Here is a 13933-nt window from a genome sequence, read left to right on the forward strand (position 1 = left end):
ATGTCCACGCTCAGCACGCTGCCGTTCCTGAGGCCGCTGCCCCTGGGGGGGCCCCGCAGGTCCCCCGCGGGCCAGCGGCGCCACACGCTGCCAGCCAGCGAGTTCCGCTGCCTCGGCCCCGAGGATGCCGTCAGCGTCTTCGAGATCGAGCGGGAAGGTAAGGGGCATCCTGGGGGGGTAAGGGGCGTCCCGGGGGGGGTAAAGGGCGTCCCGGGGGGGTAAGGGGCGTCCCGGGGGGGGTAAAGGGCGTCCCGGGGGGGTAAGGGGCGTCCCGGGGGGGTAAGGGGCGTCCCGGGGGGGGTAAAGGGCGTCCCGGGGGGGGGTAAGGGGCGTCCCGGAGGGGGTAAAGGGCGTCCCGGGGGGGTAAGGGGCGTCCCGGGGGGGGTAAAGGGCGTCCCGGGGGGGGGTAAGGGGCGTCACGGGGGGGGTAAGGAGCGTCCCGGGGGGGTAAGGGGCGTCCCGGGGGGGATAAGGGGCGTCCCGGGGGGGTAAGGGGCGTCCTGGGGGGGGTAAGGGGCGTCCCGGGGGGGGTAAGGAGCGTCCCAAGGGGGGATAAGGAGCGTCCCAGGGGGGGATAAGGAGCGTCCCAGGGGGGGATAAGGAGCGTCCCAGGGGGGGATAAGGAGCGTCCCGGGAGGGGGAGTAAGGAGGGTCCGGGGGGGGTAAAGAACATCCCGGGGGGTTAAGGAGCGTCCTGGGGGTTCCTGTCTGGTGGCACAGGCTGGAGACAGCCTGTCCCTTCCCTCCACTGGTCCCTCGTGCCCCCTGGGGACACAGCGCGGTGGCAAAGCCCCCATGCGTGACCCCGTGGGTGATGAGGGAGGGAGCCAGCGGCCCTGACTGCTGACCTGGCTCCCTAATGAGGTGTGGGGGGGGGCGGGGGCTGGCATTAGGGAGGTGGGGAACCGCGGCCCCCAGCTCACCCAGCTGCCTGGCAGGGCTGGGGGAGGCAACGCTGGGATGGGACCAGCTCCCCCAAAACTGGCCTGCCAGACGAAAGGGGACAGGAGAGGGGGCAGGTGGGAGGAGGGACACCCTGCTCGGCCTCCTGTTGCATCCACAGCCACATCCCCTCCATCCCCCATCCCCGGCCCCCCTCAGACTCACCTGGCCCCTCTCTCCAAAGCGCAGGGGCGGCTGGGGAGATGCCGGGAGGGTGGGTTCCTGCCACCGCTGCAGCCCTGGGGTCAGCACCCAGCGCGGGGAGCGGGTCCCGGGGTGCGGGGAGGTGTCTCCGGAGCAGCAGAGCTGCTGCCAGGAGCCTCCCCATCCCTTCGAGCTCCTTCAGCCCACGCGTGCGGCGGGACACGCGCCATCCTCCCCACTCCCATCGGGGGCCTCTGGGTGCCCCTCACCGCCCCCCCACTGTCCCCCCCCCCAGCCTTTATCTCAGTCTCTGGGGACTGTCCCCTGCACCTGGATGAGATCCGCCACTTCCTGAGCCTGTGCCCCGAGCTCTCCCTCGGCTGGTTTGAGGAAGGGCGACTCGTGGCCTTCATCATCGGCTCCCTCTGGGACCGGGACAGGCTCAGCCAGGTAAGAGCTGGACCCAGTTCCTCCCAGCTCACCCACTGGGTGGGAGAGGCGCTGCCCGAGCCTGGGGACCGGGAGGAGCTCCCAGGGGGCCCTGAGGCTCCTCACCAAGACTAATCGCTACGGGGATGGGAACGATCTTGCTCGTTAATTAACATTTCTGAGGCTGTTAAAAGCAGCTCAGGAACTCCCCACCTCATCCACGGGAAAGTTAAAAAGGCTGTGGGGATGAAGGGGGGAGGCAAAGGCAGGTGGAGAGGCTAAAGGAGGGAGGGGAAAAGGGGGGGAGAGGGGGAAAAAGGGGGGGGAGAGGGGGAAAAGGGGGGGAGAGAGGGGGAAAAGGGGGGGAGAGAGGGGGAAAAGGGGGGGAGAGGGGGAAAAAGGGGGGGGAGGGGGAAAAAGGGGGGGAGGGGGGGAAAAAGGGGGGGAGAGGGGGAAAAAGGGGGGGGAGAAGGGAAAAAGGGGGGGAGAGGGGAAAAAGGGGGGGGAGAGGGGAAAAAGGGGGGGGAGAGGGGAAAAAGGGGGGGAGAAGGGAAAAAGGGGGGGAGAAGGGAAAAAGGGGGGGAGAAGGGAAAAAGGGGGGGGAGAGGGGAAAAAGGGGGGGGAGAGGGGAAAAAGGGGGGGGAGAGGGGAAAAAGGGGGGGGAGAGGGGAAAAAGGGGGGGGAGAGGGGAAAAAGGGGGGGGAGAGGGGAAAAAGGGGGGGGGAGAGGGGAAAAAGGGGGGGGAAGAGGGGAAAAAGGGGGGGGAAGAGGGGAAAAAGGGGGGGGAAGAGGGGAAAAAGGGGGGGGAAGAGGGGAAAAAGGGGGGGAAGAGTGGAAAAAGGGGGGGGAGAGGGGGAAAAAGGGGGGTGAAGGGGGAAGAAGGGGGAAGAAGGGGGGTGAAGGGGGAAGAAGGGGGGTGAAGGGGGAAGAAGGGGGGTGAAGGGGGAAGAAGGGGGGTGAAGGGGGAAGAAGGGGGGTGAAGGGGGAAGAAGGGGGGTGAAGGGGAAAAGGGGGGAAGGGGAAAAAGGGGGGGAGAGAGGGGAAAAAGGGGGGGTGAAGGGGGAAGAAGGGGGAAAAAGGGGGGGAGAGGGGAAAAAAGGGGGGGGAAGAGGGGGAAAAGGGGCGGAGTGGGGAAAAGGGGGGAAGAGAAGCAAAGTGTGGGGGGAAGGCAAAGCGTGGGAGGGCACCAGGACCCTTCTCCCTTTGGGGAAGGCCGCCGTCCCTGTGTGACGGGGGGTGGGAAGCCAAGCCACGCGTGCAATCCCCCACCCCCCTCCACCCCCCCACTAACCCCCCCATCCATCCCATCCCCCCCGCAGGCCGCCCTGAGCCTGCACAGGCCGCGGGGCAGCGCGGTGCACATCCGCGTGCTGGCCGTGCACCGCAGCGCCCGGCAGCAGGGCCGGGGCTCCCTCCTCCTCTGGCGCTACCTGCAGCACCTGCGCTGCCTGCCCGGCGCCCGCCGCGCCCTGCTCATGTGCCAGGACTTCCTGGTGCCCTTCTACCGCAAGTGCGGCTTCCAGGCGCTGGGGCCCTGCGAGGTGCGGGTGGGCCAGCTGGCCTTCGTGGAGATGCTGCACCCCCTGCGCGGCCACGCCTTGCTGCGCAGGAACAGCGGCTGCTGAGAGCATCCCCCCCCCCCCAATCCGGGCTGGCTGGGGGTGGGGGGGGAGAAGAGGCTGTCATCCCCCTCCCTGCACCCCTGCACACCTCCTTGCAGCTGGCCCTGGAGTGGTTATTCCCTCCTTGCTGCTGGGAGACTGGCTGGCTCCAGCCCAGCCTGGGGGTGGGGGGGTGATGGGTTCAGCCTGGCCCTGCTGGGAGCACTGACCCCCCACCCAGGTCCCATGGGGGTGGAAGCATCACCCTAAGAGCAGCTGGGGGTGGGGGCTGCACTGATTTAACACCACTCACCACCACGATTTGCTGAGATACCCCCACCCAATTCAGGCACCCCCAGCCCTGCAACCCCCCCTCCCCCCCCAAACCACCCCCGCTGATGCCACAAGCAAAGCACATCATGGCCAAGCCCTCCCCTCAGCACAGCAGCCCCCAGGCCAGGCAGGGGGCACAGCAGCCACCCCCCCAACCCACAGACAGCTCTCTGGAGCCCTCGGAGCCTGCAGCCAGCCACAGGGTGTGGAGCATCCCTGGGGACCCCTCCCCAGGCCAGCAGGACAGGGCAGCAGCAGCAGCAGCAAATAAAGATGCAGCAGTGGTTTTCTACCTACACAGCCCCTGTGCCTCCCTGCCCTGACTGTCACCTCACTGTCACCTCACCCACCAGCCAGCACAGCAGGACCCCCCCCAGCATCCCTCAGGGCATCTCAGATCCAGGACAGGTGGGGTAAATCCAGTCCTGGGGCGTGGGGTGAAGGGTGGGAGAGAGGTGGGGGCTGTTTCCTGCAGGTATTTGGCTTCTCCTGCTTGAAGACCCTCTGAACCCTGTCCCCTTCCCAGAGAGGGGTGTTCAGGGGTGCCAGGTTGTCCTCCCTCCCTGCCCCACCAACCACCACCAGAAACTCCCTCTGAAAGCACCCCATCCCTGCACCCCATCCCTGCACCCCAGGAGGAGCAGAGGCCTCGTGCACAGTGTTAAATACAGGTAGAAATTTATTAGGGGGGGAAAACCCACAGCTTTTAAAAAAGTATCAAAAAGAGCCCATGAGGTGAAGGGTCTGATTTCAGCTGGAGCAGCAACTGGGGGGACGGAACAGGGCTGAAAACTGGCCCGGGGTGGGGTGGAGGGAGGGATGGAGGGAGGGATGCAGGTGCCACAGAGCCCCTGGGGCTCACCTGGAGCACGGTTATGGACTGAGGGGGCTGAGCTGGCAGCCCTCAAACCCTCATCCCAGGATATCCTGGCTGGGGGCTTCACACCTTCCCCCACTAAACAGCACAGAGACCCCAAGGGAGACAGAACCCAGCACCAGCCCGGGTCCATCCGACCCAGAGCCCAGGAAGGACCTGCCCTCGTGCCATGGGAGGGAGGAGGAGGAGGAGGAAGAGCTGGGGAGCAGCAGCCTTGGGCTGGGGGCAGCTGGGGACACGCAGCCTCGGGCAGGGAAGGTGATGGGGCCCATCCTGCGCTTCCCCACCCCTCCAGCACCACTCAGCACGGGGTTACCTGGGTCTCCACACCCTGAGAAAGGGGGAACAGTGGGGGCTGGAGGCCAGAGAGAAAGGCAGGAGCATGGATGGCTTCCTAATGGGTCTGTGGGCTGCAGGAGGAGCCACACAAGCCCCCTGACACGTCGTTCCTCTCCACGCCTGCCTCCAAAGATGGAACGTGCCACCTCCCTGCTTCCAGAAAGGGATTTTCTGTGAAATAAGGGGAAAAGAAGCCCCCACCCCAAATCCTGCCTCTCCATCCAGCCAGGAGCACCAGTGGGGAATCCGGGGCTCTTCCCACAGCCTCAGGAGAGGGCTGGATGTGAGAGGAGGACTGAAAAACACCTCCCAAGCTCTGGTCTGAAGCACCTCAGAGACCCCGGGGAGCCCAAAGCTGGGGAGACCCTCGGGCCAAAGAGCTGTGGATAAAAAAACCTGCCCCTGCAAAAAAGGGGGTTGTGTTCACAGTATGAGGTACAGCACCCAGGGGTGCTGAGGGGGGGCAGGGACCTGGCAGGGGCACAGGCAGGACACCTTGGCAGCTTCGGTCCCGGAGCTGGGAGCCCAGCTTGGGACCCCACATCCCTCAGCCCCGTCCCCACGCCGGGGTCCTGGGTCAGTCCCCAAACTAGTTATGGCTTTTCAGTGCCAAGAGGCAGCCCCAGAGGGGTGCAAAGCAGGGTGGCTCCATCCCTGCTCCATCCCCAGCATTTAAACAGTGGGGGGGGGGGGGAAGCCTAAACCCATCAGCCCTGAGGATGAAGCCATGAGCCATCCCAGAGCAGCCACAAAGACCCAACGCTGTGGGGTTCATCACCCACGGGCACCTCTCCCAGCCCCCTCCCCACTCCAGGGTCCTGGGTCACTCCCCAAACCAGTTATGGCTTTTCAGTGCCAGAGGGGTGCAGAGCAGGGTGGCTCCATCCCCAGCATTTAAACAGGGTGGGGAGAAGCCCAAACCCATCAGCCCTGAGGCTGAAGCCATGAGCCACCCCAGAGCAGCCACCAAGACCCATCGCCGTGGGGTCCCTCACCCCCGGGCGCCTCTCCCAGCCCCGTCCCCGCCGGCGGGGTCAGTGCAGGACCTGCTCCAGCTCGTACTTCTCGCAGAACTTGCTGGTGAAGGGCAGGCAGGTGAGATACTCCACCCAGCGCCAGTTGACGGGGTAGACATAGAGCCAGACCACCAGGGAGGCGAAGAGCCCCAGGAAGACCAGCAGGGAGACGATGATCATGGCTCGCTTGCGGTACTTGTCCAGCGTGCCGAAGGTGATGTAGGGCAGGAAGGCAAAGGAGAGGAGCAGCCCGCTGAGGAAGCCGAAGAGGTGAGCGATGTTGTCGATCCAGGGCAAGAGCCCGCAGATGAAGAGGAAGAGGACGACGCCGAAGAGGTTGAGGAAGGCTTTCCAGGGTTTCTCCAGCACTTGCCAGCTCTGGAAGAGCTCCACGAAGAGGCAGGCCAGCAAGCCGAACTGGGAGCCCGCAGGGCCCACCTGGGAGGATGTGGGGAGTCACAGCCAGACCCCTGCACACGTCACCCCAGGCACACCCCCAGGGACTGTGTCCCCCACCTTGCCAATTGCTTTTGGCTCCTGCAACACACCCCCCAAGAGCTGTACAGGGCTGGGAGCCCGGCACGGGAGGAAGAGGAGCAGAGCACGCCAGCAGAGATGATGCTTTCAGTGACTCAGCAGCCAGGCAGCATCACCCCCTGCCAGGCCACAGCCCCCCCCCCCAGCCCCGTCCTGACGCACCCCCGGGTGGATTAGGGTGCTGGGCATGATCTGCTTTGAAGCAGAGTCTCACTGCCAGCAGATTAGCCATCTGCCTGCCGGGGACCCCGCACGCACACCGACACGTGGGGACGTGTGACCCATGCAGCATGTGCAGACACCACACGTGGGGCAGAGACACCCATCTCCCCCCCCTTCCCCACCCCCAGGGCACCAGCATCCCCCCCTCTCCCCCCAAAAACCTGCTGTGGGCTCTGTGCTGCTGGCTGCAGCCCCCTCTCCAAACCTCTGCTGGGACAGGGATGGGGAGGGGGTGTCCCTTGGTCCCCAGGGAGCTGTCTGGGTTTAGGGTGAAGCAGGCAGAGCCCCCCCCCAGCCCCTCACCTCCGCCCTGTAGGGCAGGAAGATGGCACTGGCCAGATTGCCCGTGATGCCGCTGAGGATGAAGATGATGGAGATGCGATGCCAGCCCGCCAGCTTCTCCAGATCCCTCAGCACTGTCATCTGGAAAATCACCGACACCAGGCAGTGGATGATGCTGAGGGGAGAGACCCTGTGTTAGAGACCCCAGCCCTGCCAGAGCCCACCCCCCAGCCCTCCCACCCCCTGCCCCGGGGTGTGGAACACCCTACAAAACACCCTCCTCACTGTAGTCAGAGGGTATCCTACCCTCTCCCAACCCATCCAGGATCAGGGACCATCCCGATGATATTCCCACTCCAGCCCCCACCCCCTGGGGACACCAGGGACCGCTGCTCACCCAGCGTGCAGGAACAGGGACAGCCACAGGCGGTAGAACTGGTCAGGGACCTCTGGGTTGAGGAAGGGCAGGAGGCCACACACCTCGTCCAGGCAGTGCACCTGCAAAGGCACGGGGGGGCTGGGGGGTGATGGGGGCTCGGCCCACACCCCAGAGCTGCAGGGACCAACGAACGGGTCACAGGCATCGTGGCTGATGCTGCCACCAGTCGTGAGGGTGGGCAGGGGCCCTGGGTGGCGGGGGGCACCTGCGCTGCTGGGGAGGGAGCAGCTGAGCATCCTGTGTCCTGGAGGATGCCCAAGGGACACTGGTGCCACCAGCGTGCAAGCTGCTCAAGCCCCATTTCCTTCCTCCCCACAGCAGCAAGGCAGGAAGGTCGCAGCAGTGCCCAGAGTCCAGCCAAGAGCTGGGAACGCCTCCAGACTCCACATCCCCCCTGCTCACCCCCAGCCCCACCAGCCCCACCACGTTCCTTGGCGCCGGCACGGCACTGCGCGACCCGGCTGCTGACATCAGCCCCCACCGGCCCCACAATCCCCCCCAGTGCCCCCCAGTCCCCAGCCCCGCTGACCTGGGAGCAGAGCGTGGCCTCCTCGTGGAAGTAGCCGTGCATGAACTCGCAGTACTCCCGCGTGGTGATCTCGCAGCTGGGCAGAGGGCGGGCAGCGGGCTCGCGCGGGGCAAGGCCTCGCTCCCCCAAGCATCCCCCTCCGGCACCCCCATCCTGCTCCCACCACCCTTCCCACCCCCCAAAACTCCGTAACCTCATTCTCCCCCCCCCCCAGCACAGGACATTAATGGGGTGATAGCAGTGGGGGGGCCAAGTCCTGGGTGCCCCCCCATGGCCCTCACCCACCTGCCCTTGGTGCCGATGCAGCAGGGCCGGCCCTTGATCTGGCAGTCCATGTGGGCAAAGCCTGTGTGGTTGGTTTTGGTCTCGTAGGTGCAGATCTACAAGGGGGAGGGAGAGGAGCTGCTGTCAGGGTCTGGCACTGGGTTCCCCCCCAACCCTGTTTCATCACCCACCGCGGTGCCCCCCGGGCTCTTACCGGCCACCTGGTGATGTCATCTGGCCACACATGGGGTGGGTTGGATGCTGGCTCCTCGCAGGTCCTGGCAGGAGGAGGTGGAGGGGGTCAGGATGGGTCTATATCCCCTCCACCCCCAGCACATCCCACCTCTCAGACAGCCCTGGGACTGGCCCCTGTCCCTGGCTGGGGAGGGGTCCCACAGCACCTTCAGCAGGTGAACCCCACGCCACTTGCATCTGTCGGACAGCCCCGTTGGTACCCCCAGGCAGCATCACCCACCACAGTTCACAGGGCAGGTGGGGACCAGGCAGGGACCAGCTCAAGGTATGGGCACCCCCACTGCTGCTCCCTGGGGTCCCCTCTTCCATACTGCTCTCCAATGGCACGTGGGAGCCCCCAGCCCCTTGAGAGGAGGCTTTGAGCCATCCCAGCAGGAAGCACAGCCCCGTGCAGCTCAGCTCCATGCCCCCCACTCCCACCTGGGGTCCTGGTGACACACAGCCCCTGACACCCGCTTCTCCCCCAGGCCCATGGCGGGTGCGTTGCTGCCCGGCCACTTGATGAACGTCGCCAGCGTCTCCTGGGGAGGATGGAGAGATGCAGAGTGAGGAGCAGCAGCACACACACCGCTCCGACCCCACACACCCCCTGTGCTGGTGCTGTGCAGGGCAGAGACACTCCCCCCACCCCATTCCCCAGGGATCACTGGCGCTTCCCGAGGCCCAGGGCAGCAGCACACACCGAGCAGTCCTGGGGCAGGGTCTGGATGCAGCCCGAGTTGTCGTTCTGCACGCAGCAGCCAGAGCCGCGCTCCCGGTCCCGCTCACGCCGGATCAGACGTTCCACCTGCTGATCCTTCCGGATGCAGGGGGAAAACTTGGCTCCCAGGTGGATCAGGTCGATCTAGGAGGGAGATGCCAGTCCAGGGGCTACTCTGTACCACCCAACACCTCCCCTCCCTTCAGCTACCCCTGAGGAGAGCTCGGCAGGGGGTCCCCACAGGTGACACTGGGAAGAGAGCAGGGTCTCCCTGACCATCCCACCGTGATGCTGCAGCTCTGGGAAGCTCTGCTGAGCCCTCAGCTCGGGCTGAGACCAGGCAGCAGGTCCCAGAGGGATGGGGGCACTGAGGACCTGGGGAAGCAGGCTTGGATGGGGGGGTTGAGCTCTCCCCTCCGGGCAGAGGAGCACCCAGGGACCCACCTCAGCTCAGGATAGGGGGACTGAGGAGGACCCTTGGGGCTGGGGGGGGTCTGGCAGAGCCCTTACCGAGCTGGGTCCGATCCAGAAGTTTTCCTGCTGGATGTACTTGACACTTTCATAGACGCCCTTGTTCCTCAGCACCTGCCAGGCCAGGCCAGGGTCAGCTCCCATCAAGGGGGCTCTTCCTCTGCTCACAGGGGGCTGAGCACCCCCACCCCCCTTCACCCCAGGGGAAGGGCTGCTGGGCCCCGCCAGCGCTGAGCAAGAGAGAGGGAGAGCACCCCAAGATGCTCCCAGCCCTAGCAGGGACCATGACAGCATGGGATGCTGGTGGTCACGGTCCCCCCAAGACGACAGGCACCTCCTCTCCCTCCCCAGCCCAGGAGCTGGGGGAACACCACAGCCGGCTGCGGGTTCCCAGGGGGAAGATCTCCCCTTGGAGGGGGCTGAAGGCACCCCCAGACACCAGCCTTGCTTTCCTGGGCAGCAAGCTGGAGAGCTGGGAGGGGTCAGCCCCAGCCAGCAGCTCTTAAACTTACTAACTCTGTCGTCACGTGCTGGGTGAAGCCGATGGGAGCGATGCCGTAGGTGCCGATGACCAGCAAGGTGATGAGGATGTGGACGAAGGTGATCCAGTAGGTGAAATACGGCCTGTGGGGGGGACCCAAAACATTCAAGCAGCTCAAGGATGGCGGGGCAAAGGGATGCTGCAGACCCCAGAGAGGGGGAGGAACATCGGGGGGGGTGGGGGGAGGACCCGTGGGCATCCCCTCACCGGTGGCTGTCGGTGATCTCCAGCTGCGACTGGACGATGCTGCTCAGGCTGCGGCGGTAGGTCCTGTTGAGCCACTTGCCCACCACCCCCAGCCCGTAGTAGCGCTTCTTGCGGTCGAAGGCGAAGTGCTTCACCTTGGAAGCGATGCGCCTGCCGCGCCGCGGAGCCGCGCCGGCCCCCGCCGCGCCCAGCGCCGGCCGCGCGCCCTCCCGCCTGCGGAGAGGGGGCAAGAGCACCACAGCCATGGGAAGGGGCTGGGGGAGGCATCCCTCACCTGCACCCCCACCCAGAGGGTGCCCTGGGGTGAGGGGTAGGGGCACCTCCCCGCTTCATCCTCCCCGGGAGCACGGCAAAAGCACCCCGTGCCCCACAGCGGGGAGAGGTGGGGGCATCACCCTGGCTGTGGCAGGGGCAGTGGGCAGCACCTGGGGCAGTGCCCACTGGGAGCTGGTACTCACGGGGGGGGCTGCTCCACCTCGGGGGACGCCCTGACCTCCTCCTCCATGAGGTGCATGCGCAGGCACGTGGCTGAGAGAGGAGGGGACTCGAAGACGTCGTCAGGCATGGAGTACGTCTCATCGTGCATGTCCATCTGCAAGGGGGATGGAGATGGGTTCTCAGGTGTGTGTGGTGGGTGGGTGACACCCCCCAGCAGAGCAGAGAGTCGCAGGGTTGGGACAGGCCTTTCAGTTCATCAAAAGTCCAACCATCCCTGTCCTGTGCTGACCCACATCCCTGAGCACCTCATCTCCCCTCTGCTAAACACCCCCCGGGGTGGGCACGCACGCCCATCCCCAGGCCAGCCCGGCTCCGGAGCCCAGGGAGGGGGTGACCCCCACTCACACCCCACTCGCTGCAAGTCACAGGGTGTGAGACCTGCCCATGGTGGTGACATCACCCCACACCACCCCCAAGGAGCATCACCAAGACCAGCACGTCACAGCACTGGGCACAGTGGCTACTGACACCCCTTCTCCTGGGGCAGGGCAAAGCCCCAGCATGGGGGTCCCCACAGAGCCCCGCTCAGTGTCAGGGGCACTGGGACCCCCCCCAGCTCCAGCAGCTGCAGGGAATGGCACTGACCTTGCTGAAGAAGGAGGAGTCCAGGGTGTCAGCAGCGTCCACCATGTCCTCATCCAGGAAGCTGGGGTACACGAAGCTCCTCTTGTTGGTCCTGCGCTTAGGAGCCAGCGGCTCCAGGACGGAGCGGCCCTTTGGAAGGGAAGCAAAGGAGGGTGAGCAACCAGAGACCCCCCAGTTTTTGCCACACCAAAGGTTCCTCATAGCCTCCCGCCTCAGAGCTGAATGGGAACCATTAAATCCCACCTGGCCACCATGTCCCACCACGTGGGAAGGGCAGGCAGCAGGAGCCAGCAGCAGATGCCACCTTTAGCTCTCCAAAGGCAGTGCTGGACCATGACCAGCATTAGTCAGCACGACTCTGAACCCTGTGTGGTCTCAGTCCCACAAACCTGTCCCCAAGGGTTGCCCAGGCTCCTCAGAGGCAAGGAGGAAAAGCCTCCTCCTTGCTGGAAAAGCCTCCTGGCTCCTCAGCAGGGAGTCCAGAAGCTGTTTTGTTCCCCTAGGGATGTCCAATTCCCACCAAGACTCCACTTTTTAAGCAGAGCTCAGCTTAAAAATCACCAGCCTCCCCCTGCAACCCCACCCTGGAGAGCAAGTCCTTCCACACAAAGCAGTAAGTCAGGATGATGGATGAGGGGCAGAGCCAAAACCCGCCTCAGGAGGGCGATGATGCTCTCCAGACCCCCAAAACTCACCCTGAGAAGGGCTGCAGCTGCCTTGAAGCTCATGTGGGCCACAGACTCCCTCTTCCTGCGCGGCAGGCGGCTGTAGCCCGAGCGGATGCTGTTGAAGGATGCCAAGGAGACGACCCCAGGAGTGAGGGGGGGCAGGACGTGGTGGGGCGTGTGGGGACGGTCGGTCTCGTCGGGGTGGCGGAACGGGCGGCCCCTGGCCAGGGGGTCCACGATCTGCAGGGCAGGAGAGGTCTTGGTGCTGGGAAAGCAAAGCTGGGAGCGGGATGCTGCCCCCACCCACACCCCCAGAGCTCTACCTTGGGCATCTTGGCGGGCTTGGGCGACTCGGTGCCTTGGAAGGAGGGCACCTCCTGGCTGGGCAGCTCCATGTCGCGGTAGGCTGGCTTCAGCCTGCCGTACCTCATGCTGCAGTGCTGCAGGCTCTTGCGCTGCCACTGCTGCCGCTTCCCCTCCCAGTCGCTGCTGATGCCAAACCACTGTGCCGTGCCCCTGCACACACACAACCCTCAGCACCCACCCAGACCCCTCCCCAGCCCACCTTGGGCTTTGGGTTGGGGTGCCACCCCTCCAAGGTGTTCCCTTTCACAGCCTTCACCCCCATCCCGAGGGCTCTGCCCGTACCCACGGCCTCAACACCCCGATGGGGACGGAGGGACCCCGCTGGGGACCCAGCCCACCCTGCCCTCACCCCCCTGCTTCCCAGCCCTCACTTGCGGATGCTCTGGGACAGGGAGGTCTGCCTGCGGAAGCCGGGCCGGCGCTCCAACCCTTCGCTCCCCTTGGAGCGGGGCTCCTGCAGGCTCTTGCTCTTGCGGTAGATGGGCACTTTGGAGGGCTGGAAGGCAGAGCAGGACGTTAGGAGGGAATGGCATGTGAGGGGAGGGTGTCCCAACACCCAGCAGCCCCCCCCCCAAGCCCAGCGTGGGCTGGGCAGAGCTCCCCATCGCTCACCTCCTTGCGGGCACCATCCTCCTCCTCCGCCGCCTCCCGGGGCGGGATGACGATGGAGAGGTTGGGGGGCTTCTTGCTCTGCAGGCGGCTGCTGCTGGAGCGGCTGCCCCCGTTCTTGTCGCTGGCTGACATCTTGGGCTGGTGGTGGCTGGCAGGCTGGAAGGGTACAAGGAGTCAGGGGAGTGAGAAGAACTATCCCCCCCCCTCCCTGCTACCCAGGAGCTCATGTGTGGGCAGAGGCTGGGATCCAGCAGGAGATGAAGCTTCACCAGAGGGATCTCACCAGCCTCACCCTCTGCTGCCATTAAGCACCAAAGCTGGGAGCAACCAGCTCCCACCTTCCTCCTGGGGCACAGCCAGCACGGGTTCCCAGCAGGGCATCCCTCACCTCATAAGAGCAGCAGGGATCCTGCACAGCACACCTCAATGGCAAACATCCGTTGCAGCCTTCCTCTTCCTCCTCCTCCTCCTCTTCCTCCTCCGTCCTTCTGTCACGCACAGGAGCCCCAGGGCATGGCTGAACTCCTCCTGTCTTGCCTGGTGGGGAGAGAGCCCGGGATGAAAAGCCAGGTGAGGGAAAGCAGGAGCATCCCAGGCAGAGGGAGAGCTGAGCCCCACGCTCTGTGGGTGCTGGGGATGGGGCTGCTGGTGGCCACACACCAGGGACACGGACCAGCCGCTGGCTCAGGAGGAGGAAAGCCTTCCTCAGTGGCAGGGGAGCCACATGGGACAGGCAGGGAGCTTCCACCCACGGCTGCAAGGCAAAGCCCCTGGAAGCTGGGCACCCACTGAGCACCTTGCTGAGGTGCTGAATAGCTGCTGAGCTGGGACAGAGCCAGCCCCAGCCAGCAAGATTTTCCAGCCCCCTGGTGAGCTGGAGACGCTGTTTGTTTTCCTCCCAGGGCAGCCAGAGCTGAGCTCAGGATGCTGGCTGCTCAGCAGAGCCAGGAAAAGGAGTGTGCCAGGGGTCAGAAGCAGCACTGGGACACCCTCAGCCTGTCGTTCTGAGGTGCAAGAGGAGCTGGTGCTCCCCACAGTCCCACTCTTACACCCCATCCCAACACCCAGCCCCTAAC

The 13933-nt window shown here is 65.3% G+C and overlaps 2 protein-coding genes across 2 annotated transcripts; one reads left to right on the plus strand and one right to left on the minus strand.

Annotated features, from left to right (window-relative positions):
* On the plus strand, positions 1 to 3140 carry AANAT (aralkylamine N-acetyltransferase; the record flags this gene model as incomplete). The annotated part of the gene is made up of 3 exons (XM_084273664.1): positions 1 to 157; positions 1382 to 1536; positions 2835 to 3140. The coding sequence occupies 3 exons, from the start codon at positions 1 to 3 to the stop codon at positions 3138 to 3140; spliced, it is 618 nt and encodes a 205-aa protein (XP_084129790.1).
* A 965-nt stretch (positions 3141 to 4105) lies between these two features.
* Positions 4106 to 13302, minus strand: RHBDF2 (rhomboid 5 homolog 2). Its single transcript, XM_084273752.1, has 18 exons — positions 13246 to 13302; positions 12858 to 13013; positions 12617 to 12738; positions 12203 to 12395; positions 11907 to 12119; positions 11212 to 11340; positions 10587 to 10720; positions 10129 to 10341; positions 9893 to 10004; positions 9420 to 9494; positions 8892 to 9053; positions 8630 to 8730; positions 8169 to 8232; positions 7976 to 8070; positions 7691 to 7766; positions 7120 to 7220; positions 6744 to 6897; positions 4106 to 6119 (listed from the first exon to the last, which is right to left on the minus strand). The coding sequence occupies exons 2-18, from the start codon at positions 12987 to 12989 to the stop codon at positions 5700 to 5702; spliced, it is 2496 nt and encodes an 831-aa protein (XP_084129878.1). The 5' UTR covers positions 12990 to 13013; positions 13246 to 13302; the 3' UTR covers positions 4106 to 5699.
* Positions 13303 to 13933: the final 631 nt, after the last annotated feature.

This window comes from Gallinula chloropus, assembly GCF_964237585.1.
Source record: "Gallinula chloropus genome assembly, chromosome: 20".
In the NCBI taxonomy this organism is placed as follows: Eukaryota; Metazoa; Chordata; class Aves; order Gruiformes; family Rallidae; genus Gallinula; species Gallinula chloropus.

Bases quoted from the DNA above. Each gene is read 5' to 3' on its own strand.
- RHBDF2 (XM_084273752.1), bottom strand. From the start codon at position 12,989: ATGTCAGCCAGCGACAAGAACGGGGGCAGCCGCTCCAGCAGCAGCCGC. The intron at 10,721-11,211 runs GTCAGTGCCATT...TCCCCCTTGCAG, and splicing joins ACTCCTCCTTCTTCAGCAAG to ATGGACATGCACGATGAGAC. The intron at 6,120-6,743 runs GTGAGGGGCTGG...ACATCCTCCCAG, and splicing joins TCCTGCCCTACAGGGCGGAG to GTGGGCCCTGCGGGCTCCCA.